This window comes from Palaemon carinicauda, chromosome 2 (genome assembly GCF_036898095.1).
Source record: "Palaemon carinicauda isolate YSFRI2023 chromosome 2, ASM3689809v2, whole genome shotgun sequence".
NCBI lineage: Eukaryota > Metazoa > Arthropoda > Malacostraca > Decapoda > Palaemonidae > Palaemon > Palaemon carinicauda.
In genome coordinates this window covers 82,663,935-82,674,708 of record NC_090726.1, presented here as the reverse complement: position 1 = coordinate 82,674,708, position 10,774 = coordinate 82,663,935, and the positions used below count along the sequence as shown (strand labels likewise).

The following is a 10,774-nucleotide window of genomic DNA, read 5'->3' as shown; positions in this document are numbered from 1 at the left end:
ATATATATGTATATATATATATATATATATATATATATATATATATATATATATATATATATATATAGTTATATATATATACATATATATGCATATATTTATATACGTATATATATATATATATATATATATATATATATATACATATAAATAATATATATATATATATATATATATATATATATATATATATATATATATATATATATATGTACATATATATGTGTGTATACACATATCTATCTATCTATCTATGTGTATATATATATATATATATATATATATATATATATATATATATATATATATATATATAATATATATATATATATATATATATATATATATATATATATATATATATATATATATATATATATCATATGGCAGCATTGCTATTAGATTTTAGAAGAGATACCGAGCTTATATAGAAACATTTGAGAGCTAAAATTTCCAAACATTCAAACAAAATGAAACATACAATGACAAGCTTAAACAGGTTGTTCTATCATCAGCGTTGGAGACAGCGAGAGATTAAAAAAAAATCATAGCATTACAGTGTATGAGCGTGTATGATTTACGTGCGGTACATAACCCCCCCCCCCTAAAGTAAATTATATGAAATAATGTGGCCTGCTTTAGAAAGGCATACTGTACGAAGGTCACCTTGCAAGAGAAATGCAAATTTTAAGCGATCAATGTAGACCCAGTCCTCTTTGCCACGAACATTATTTAACAAAGCTTTCCATGTGAAGGGATCATGAGGAAAGGGCTAATGTAAGGTACCGCCAGCGGTCGCTTGCTTGTGTAGGTGGGTAGAAAGAAGTGCATTGCTGCCTGTAAACCTTTTGGTAACTTTTTTCGCTGGGGCTTGCAAATCTGGCGGCAGGGAGTAAGTTTTATCACAACGTCACATTGGCACTGAGGATTGTTGAAAGAAGTTTCAGACGGAAGAAAATCAGGAGGGACGACCAACGGGTTGCATACATAATATCAGCTGCCGTGATACCCAGGGTGTTCATATTATATGGTCTATCACCCCGACCCAATATTTTGGGCTGGCAGTACCAAAAAAGTGGGGCCTGAATGCTGTTAGTTATTTTTTTAGAAAGGTAGACATCTGTAGAAAATAAAAATGTATGATAGCAGTATGTATAATATCTTTTTATAAATTACCATCACGTTTAATTGCAATATGTACCCCTTTATAACTTTTGCCCATGACCATCTTTGAGAGCATTTCTTTCAAAAATATTAAGTAGATTAAAAATATCATTAAATATTTTATTTTAATCAGGAGCCGTGTAGTTAAAATATATATTCAGATGTTGTTAAATATAATTTACAGGAAAAGATATTGCCAAGTATACTTACGCTTCCTTCATAAAATAGGAGGAGTTTCACTTTCAATCAACACTTATTATTCTTGTGTGACAAGTCTTGAAAATGGTCATTTGACTGATGTTACATTTACTAGGTATTTTCTATAAAACATATATGTGTTTAAAAGTTATTGTGCATAGTTTGCTGAAAATTTTGTGGAACTAAGAAAAGTAGTCGATTAAATTATAAATTTCAGCATATACTTCTACGAAGACATTTTGTAATAACTTGCATTTTGCTAAAGATGTTCTATGAATAGGGTAATTTCTTTAATTAAGAGAGAGAGAGAGAGAGAGAGAGAGAGAGAGAGAGAGAGAGAATTATGTCAATTTCGTTACCAAAGTACAACACATGTAGTACAGAGAGAATCGAGTGGTAGGAAACTGCTATCGTATATGTTGCAAACGAAGAAGTTTTGTGCAAGACGAAATAGGAGGTTGTTGTAACGAGCCAAGAGAAGGTTGTGACTCAAAGACAGGATAAAAGCAACTGCATAACTTTATTATAGAACACTCTCATTTATATACAAAAACTTGATGCAACAGGAAATTTCCTGTTCAAAGTGACACGCATCGGTTAACAGGTAACAGTGAGAAAAACATCCATGTTATTTCAAGATCTTTTTAGTGCGAGGGGAAAGCGAAGATACAAGCATAATATATACACAATATGAAATGTCGTTACTATGTACGATCGTATGACACACGGTTGGTACATGGCTCCCCCCTTAAAAATGACATACTGTACATGTTAAATAGGACGCCCTGATCTAGAGAGTCGAACTGTAGGAGGGTCATCTGGCAAGAGATAAGCAGGTTTTAGACGATCAATGGAGACCCAGTCTTCTTTGCCATGAGTGTTTAGTAGGAATTCTTTCGGTCTGCGTCGGATCACAAGGAAAGGGCCCGTGTAGGAGGCGTTAGCAGTGGCTTGCTAGTGTCGTTGCGAAGGAAGACGTGCATTGCAGAGTGCAAGTCTGTCGGTATGTGATGCTTCACTGGGGGCTTGTAAGCCTGGCGGCAGGGAGTAAATTTTCCCACGACGTGACGTATGCGCTGGAGATTGTCGGAGGACGTTGTAGAAGGAAAAAATTTTGCAGGGACGACCAATTTAGCTGCCGAGATGTCAAGAGTGTCTTTAGGAGTGGTCCTTAGTCCCAGGAGGAACCAGGAAAGCTGAGTAAACCAGTTGGAATCCTTGCAGAAGGACATCAAAGCTGCTTTGAGGGTGCGATGAAAACGTTCAACCACTCTATTGTGAGCGGGGTTGTGGGCAGTTGTCTAATGTAAGGTGATGCCCAGGAGATTTGCTAATGCGGTTTATATTTGAAAGGTGAAAGTGGTACCCCTGTCAGAAGTAATATGGTCAGGGATACCAAATCTCACAATACATCCTGAGAGTAAGGCAGATGTACACGAGGCAGACGATGCAGTTTCCACGGGAATGGCTTTAGGCCAACGAGTGGAGCGGTTGATGACGGTAAGCAGGTAACGATGCTCTTGTGATGTGGTAGGGGCCTACAACGTCGACGTGAATGTGTGCGAAACAACGCTGAGGTTGAAGAAAGGTGCCCACTCCGGAATCCATGTGTCGATGTACTTTGAAAGTTTGGCAAAAAGTAAAGGAGCGGACCCAATCCTTAGCATCCTTAGAGATGCCGTGTCAAATGAACTTCGTCTTCAGCAGCTGTGCAGTAGAACGGCTTGAGGGATGTGACAGGCCGTGAATGAAATCAAACACCTGACCACGCATGGGAGCAGGAATCCAAGGTCGCGGTCTACCAGTACTGATGTCACAGAGGAGGGTGGTGTTGGAGTCTTTGAGGGGGAAGTCTTCCCAGGAGGGACATGCAGGATGTCCTACATGCTTCATACTCGGGATCCTGTCGTTAGGCTTCAGCTAAGGGGTTGTAATCCAATCCCAGTTTAACGGCAGCCAACGTGTTTCTTGACAGGGCATCGAAAACGGAATTCATTTTCCCAGGGACGTATTGAAGGTTGCAATTGTATTCAGCCACGGCGGAGAGATATTGGCGTTGACAGGAGGACGAGGCGTCAAACTGACGAGTGAAGGCGTGCACCAGAGGCATGTGGTCTGAGCGAATGACGAAGGGCGTGCCTTCTAAGAAATGGCGAAAGTGACGGACAGCCAAGTGCACCGCCAGCAATTCGTGATCGAAAGTAGGATAACCCGATTCTGCCTTGGACAGTTTTCTGCTGAAGAAGATCAATGGGGAGGGCGAGTACTGCACCAATATCGACGTCGCTGGTATCGGTGGAGAGCAGGAGAGGGGCATGTGGGATAGGAGAAGTGAGAGCCGCAGCGGTTGATAGGGCCTACTTTGCATTGCAAAAGGCTTCTTCTTGAAGGGGATCCCACTTCAGGTCCTTTGGCTTGCCCTTCAGGGAGGCATAGAGGGGAGCAAGAATGGCGGCAATGACTGGCAGAAAACGGTGATAATAATTGATCATGCCCAATAATTCCTGTAAAGGTTTGAGGTTCGAGGGCACGGGGAAGTCCTGAACCGGTGCTACCTTCTCAGGGAGAGGATGGACTCCTTCAGGAGTGATGCTGTGCCCTAAGAACAACACTTTGTTGGGGCCAAAGGTACACTTGTCGTACCGGACTACAAGGCCGTTTTGTTGAAGGCGGTCGAGCACGATGCCCAGGTGACAGTGTTCCTCTTTTGAGGAGGAGAACACAAGTATGTCATCCACATAACATGCACAAAAGGGGAGGTCCCTAAGATGCCATCCATGGGACGTTGAAAAGTGGCCCCAGCATTACGAAGGCCAAAACAGGAATAATTGAAGGTGTATGTACCAAACGGAGTGGTGTTGGCAGTATTGGGGATGTCTTCTGGGTTCATAGGCACCTGCTAATACCCCTTCACGAGGTCGAGCGTAGAGAAAACCTTCGCTTTGTGCAGGTAGGAGGTCACGTCGGCGATGTTTGAGAGGGGGTAGAGATCCGGTTCTGTTTGCATGATCAGGTGCTTGTAATCACCGCACGGACAGAGGGAGCCGTCTTTCTTCAGAATGATGTATAAGGGTGATGACCATGGGCTGGAGGCCTTTTGGCAAAGGCCCATTTCCTCCATTTCGGGAAACGTTTGTTTGGCAGCGGCCAATCGTTCCGGTGCCAGGCCTCTGAATTTTTCGAAGACTGGTGGTCCCGTCATCTTGATATGGTGATAAATACCATGCTTGGCTGGAGCCATGGGCATTTGGCGAAGTTCTGGACGGAAAACTTCCGGGTACGACGTGAGAAAGTGGGCGTAGGCATCCGTGGATGCGCTGATGTGGAGAGCAAGGTTGGAGTGGGCGGGTTCAAGAGGTGTCGACAAGTACGAGTCTGCGTTGACCAATCGTCGTTGGGCAACATCGACAAGAAGGTGGAAATGAGAGATGAAATCTGCACCGAAGATGGGCAATGTGACGTCAGCATCAGGAAACTTCCAATTAAATTTACAGTTTCCAAACGATAATGTGAGTTTCTCGTAACCGTAAGTGTTTATCGCAGATCCGTTAGCAGCTACCAAGTGGACGTCGGCAGACTTAAATAGACTATGTCGTGTCCTGAAGAGTTCCCTTGGCAAAAGAGAATGTCAAGCACCCGTGTCTACCAAAAATTTCCCGCCCGTTCCTGCATCATGTAAAAAGAAAAGATTAGAAACAAAGGAAGCCACCGCTGCAAGCCATGGCCTACTTACACGTTTTTTGGCCACTGACAATTATTGGCACATTTCTTTGCGGTTGCCCCGAATCTGTAGTGTAAGTAGCAAAACTGCGGAGGATGGGAGGTAGTAACTGGGTATGGAAGTCGTTGGTCGCGGCACGAGTGAGTGATGGGTGGTGGTTGGCTTTATCGCCGCTTCGGCAAGTCACGGGGTAGGCGTGTATGTCCTACGGCATTCACGTCAGCTTCGGTTGACGTTGAATAGGCGTCCTCTTCATCAGGAGTGGAGGCGTTGATGGAGGTCTTGAAGTGGCTGTCCTTAACGTTGTTGTCTTTTGTCATCAAGTCCTTTATGGGTAAACTATCGACATCGCGTATGGGAGTGCGTACAGGTTTGGGTAAACAGCGTGTCCAAAGGGCACAAAGTAGGTTCACCTCACGATGCGAGCCGTATGCGGCAGGTTGCAGGCGAGCGGTAATGGTCATTTCCCTGAGGGCGAGCGAAGCCCTTTTTCCTCCCAACGGTTGTTGAGAGAGCTGAAAAAGCTTTGCTATACGGGCGGCTGGCGACGGCGAGTACTGCTTCAGACAGTATGTTTTGAGGACGTCATACGCTATTGGGGTGTCTTTTTGTTCACAGAGCCAGTCGGATATTTCCGGGAAGGTGTCCTCGGTTATCGCCTCGAGAACATAATCTGCTTTGGTGATTGAGCGAGTCACACCTTTGATGCGAAATTGGACTTCTGCGCGCTGAAACCAAGCAAATGCCTCTCCGCTGGCAAAATGACGAAAGTTTCAATGGGGCAGCCGCAGCGCCAACTTCCGTAGAGTCCGCCGTAGTACTAATGACGGAGGGGTGAGGCGGGGTGGAAGGCGGTTGGAGCGAGTCGACTTCCGGGGTCACTAATGTGACGAGCTGAGAGAAGGTTGTGACTCAAAGACAGGATGAAAGCAACGAAGTAACTTTATTACAGAAAACTCTCCTTTATATACAAAAGCTCAATGCAACAGGAAATTTCCTGTTCAAACTGACACGCATCGGTTAACAGTTAACGGGGAGAAAAACATACATGTTATTTCAGGTTCTTTTTAGTGTGAGGGGAGAGCGAAGATACAAGCATTATATATACACAAAATGAAATGTCGTTACTATGTATGATCGTGTGACACACGGTTGGTAAATTGTAAAGCAGTAACACGACACAACTCTGATAAACTTCACATTTTTTTCGGAATTAAATTGTCAACGGACGTGCAAGCACATGTAGTGTTACCGGATGTCTACACATCACAGGCAGCCATCATGGTTTTCACACCTTGAAATCTACCATTTAAAGGTAGTGAGTCCTAAATATCCAGTATACTTGTCAGTGAGGCCTGTTGGGCCTTATTGGACACTCCCCTTGGGGTGTCTCGAGTTGGCCAAGTTCATTTTGTCTTGAGAATGAACAGATACCCACCTAGCAACATAGTCTTCCGGCTCTGAAATTGATGTTACTAAGCCATGCTGTAGAAGGAACCTTAAATGAAAGAGGAGATTGTCTGTCTTCTTTTATGAAATTACAAGCACTAAGAACTACAAGAAAGAAAGGGCAGACGTCAGTGAAGAAGAAGATAGAAACTAGCATTGTGGACTAAGAGAGGGAGAAAAACTACGGGAAATATCACTCCAGCAATCCAAAACCTATAATCTTGTGTATCCCCTTGCCTAAGGGGCCTAGTGAATCTTTATTGTTAAAAATTGCACAGTTTTCATTTATTAAATGACAACCATGTACGAAGCCATTCTTATTCCCGATTTCTGAGAGATTACATGATTATTTCAATTCAAGAATAAGTTACTAAGATATTAAAGACAATTCCGATATGTGATGACTTTAAAAGCCTCCGCTAATGAACAGGTAATTAATCTTAGGAGGCTTCACATTGGTGGCAGCCCTCCTGGATAGTTATCTGTATCGTTGAAAATAGTGAAACATAACCCTTTTACCCTCAAAAGACGTACTGGTACGTTTCACAAAACCCATCCTTTACCCCCATGGACGTACCGGTACGTCCTTTCAAAAAATGCTATAAAAATATTTTTTTCATAGTTTTGAAAATTTTTTGAAAAATTATTCTTTTTTTTACTTCAATGTTAATAGAAGAGGAGGGGCAGAGTTAGCTGGGAGAGTTTCCTTGTTAAGCGACGATAGTATCCTACTTCCAATGTCAGGTTGGCAACATTGACAGCACTGGAGCCATTCCCCAACGTCTCCAGAATGCATCAACTAGAAGTTTCTGGAGTGAATTAGATGAAATATATAGGGCCTAGAAATGCAGGGGAACCAGAGATCCAGCTTGACCCTGAGAGAGAGCCATCGTCCGACAGTCCTCTCACTAACATCTATCCAGATACTACGTATCTCTTGTCCAATGTGCATAGAGTTTCCTATCAAACGTGCATAGTGTTTTCTCTCAAATGTAAATAGTGTTTGTTTAAACATTGGAATTTCTGTGGTTTAAGTTAAAAAAAAAAGTGCAATGTATATGTGAGTACAGGTATATTATAAGAATTAATTGGTTTTTGTGATTAGCCTTGTGAAATTAAGTTAAACAGTGAAGCGTATTTACTTTTGCGTAACCTTGCGTGACCCTACGGACATAAGAGTAATGAATACGTATATGTAAGTGTAAATTTGATTTATTCTTTGGTATTAAAATTAAATTTTTTTTTCATTAACTGTCCGAAATAAATATTTTCATAAATTAATTTCTAGTGAAACAAGTGATTGAATTATTTTTTTTGAAATATTAAGTCTAAGGTTTAGTTCTGTTATATTATTTCGAGTGATTTATTTTTTGGTGTTGTTTTTTCAATTGTTATTATTTTATAGAATATATTTGTTATCATAATGTGTTTATTATTTTGAACACCAATAACAAGTTCAGAGCTTTGCTCCTATCCACTGACTAAGAATCGAATTAAGAGATTTATTTATGAATAGTTTACGTCGAAAATGAAGTAATGACCAAGCTTTTTTTTTTTTTTTTTTTTTTTTTAAGTGTAAAGTAAAAACCCCTTTAGATAATCAGTGTTCATATTTGTTATTAGCTGTGATTTAAGTATTATTTTCAGAGCTCAAAGGTTTTCTGTTGTGTATCAAATTATAATAAAGCAGGGTAAATATATATGTATATATATATATATATATACACACATATATATATATATATATATATAAATATATATATATATATATATTTGTATATATAAATATATATATATATATATATATATGTATATGTATATATATATATATATATATATTAGTATATATATATATATATATATATTGTCTGTGTGATTTTCATTAATATAATACCAAATTTCTTATAATTGGGATAAGCAACTCAACAGGATTAAATGCCTTTTTTAGACATTTTATGGCAGATATCAGTCTACAGTTAAGGTCGTTATGGCCATAGGGGATCAACGGAAAAAAAAGATTGGTGGTGTAATTTCATAACATTTTGCTACAATATTTACCCCTAATATACACTTTCTCCCACGCCCCCCCCCCCTCAAAAAAAAGAGAGAACGCAAAAGTTTTCCGTAAAAAACACCCAAGATGAAATTCACAGACTTCAGTGATATCCTTTGAAGTTTTTGTAAATCGAGTAAAATCCTAATTCCGTGGTATGGAATATGTTATTGTTAACCATATGCCTCTGAATTCATAAGATATTTGAAGTTGTTTACTTATCAGCTCTTTTCATGTATTCTGTCCTTTCTCATTAGTGATTTCAGATCATATTTGAAATGAATGGGGAGGGTGGCAATATAACCTTTTTGAGTTTGGGATGCAAGACACAGTTTTTGTCGTCAATCCCCCCTCTCTCTCTCTCTCTCTCTCTCTCTCTCTCTCTCTCTCTACAATATTTACTATCTTCTTTTATTCTAATATTCTCATGTCAAAACGAATAAACTTCTGCATTGCATTCGTAAGTAAACCTGCTGTATCTGTAGAGATATCAAGACGGCTTTTGTAATATTAATGCTCTTTCATTGTCAGTTACCAATAAGAAAACGCAACGAAGATATCACTGACTTTATGAATATTATGTATGCTAGTGTTCGTCAAAGGTTAATACAATTATGGAGAACGAATACTAAAAGAAATACAAAACCTATTGAAGGCCAAACATTGTGAGTCAGATAGAAAGAAAAGTATGCCTTTCAGTAAAGCTAAAACGTCAACTGAAAAATTATGCATTTTCATGTAGGTAACTTGATGATAAAAAAATTTTATGTTCTGGGTCTCTTGATATAAAGAAACAACCAAAATATTTCTTAATCAATTGATATACTGCCACCGAAGATGACAGTAATTATAAACACACGGTTCACGTACTCTTTTTCATTTATAATTTTTTGTTGATCATAAACTTTGTAACTTTTGAATGTTCTTCACCTGCAAGTCTATTCCTAATATTATTCATGTATCACCGCAATTTCTTTTACCAATGGCAAATTTCTTCATTAAATTAGTAATAAAAAATACTTCAATTAGTTTGAAAATTCCTCAGGCATGTACTTTACCTTCTACTAAGTAATTTGTTTTTTTTTTTATTATTACTTGTTGTATCAATTGCATATCTTTACATAGGAAAACAATATCGATTTAACAACGTTTTTTCTTTCTCTTTTTTTTGCAGAGACTCATTTGCTTGTTAAATAAATAAATATTAATTTTATCGAGAGACAATGTCCTTCAAACATTGTGATTCATTTGATATGTAATGGAAGTCAGGGGAGTTCTTACAATCAAAGAAATTGACCGTAACAATGCAACAATTTTATTTTTTTTTACAATACGTATCATTAGGATATATTTCACATATGATTAAAATAATTTCACAGTCCTCATGAACACCACTAAATTTTACTCTCTCTCTCTCTCTCTCTCTCTCTCTCTCTCTCTCTCTCTCTCCACAAAATTCTGATGCTTTGGTGTAATCGAGGAAATGCCGCAGTTTATTATTCTCTAACTTACTTCTTTGGTATTTATTTTTAGATGGTTCCTCAGATGAAATGAGAAACTGAGCAACCTCCTAATATATATATATATATATATATATATATAAAGGTATTTTTGAAGATGTAAACAAGGTTATAATAATAACTAAATCAACACTTAGCTTTCCTTCCTTTAATATTGATTTATATCGTACATGATATGCTTAAATAATCTAAATGCATTGTCATTTATTACAATAGTACTAAAAATATATTACCTTTTAACAAAATTCATAGTATGTTAATTCTTTCTGCAAAATATTGATGATACAATAAAGAGATTTTACAAAAAAGGTTTTACTTTAATCACTTAAAATCTCCTTCAACTATTCGTAAACATTGATTGGGAAATTTTACACCTGACGCTCTATGTAATAAGTGGGTAATATAATATTCTTGTATGCTTATTTTTTTTTTCTGTTCGATGATTGTTCCTAAACAATTAGTTTATTTATGATTACATTATTTTCTATTCAATTCTTGGATATTTGCTATCACTCTGATATATTTATAATTGCTGTTTCCTTCCCCTTACTCTTCCCCTTATGTGATAGAATATTCAGTGGGTGGTAATTAAGAATCTGATATCAAGCTTAAAGAGAAAAGTTTTGTGCATTTCATATCACTCTATCTTTATTGGCATAAAAAATTCTA

General features: G+C 38.2%; 1 protein-coding gene across 1 annotated transcript in view; it reads right to left on the bottom strand.

Annotated features, from left to right (window-relative positions):
• LOC137618148 (uncharacterized) overlaps positions 1-4,564 on the bottom strand; it is a 10,060-nt gene extending 5,496 nt beyond the window's left edge. The window contains exons 1-3 of the mRNA XM_068348179.1: positions 4,325-4,564; positions 2,424-2,663; positions 907-1,058 (exon numbers count right to left, since the gene is read on the bottom strand). Coding sequence (XP_068204280.1) covers positions 907-1,058; positions 2,424-2,663; positions 4,325-4,564 — 632 coding nt within the window. The remainder of the gene's footprint in view (positions 1-906; positions 1,059-2,423; positions 2,664-4,324) is intronic.
• Between the last annotated feature and the right edge of the window lie 6,210 nt (positions 4,565-10,774).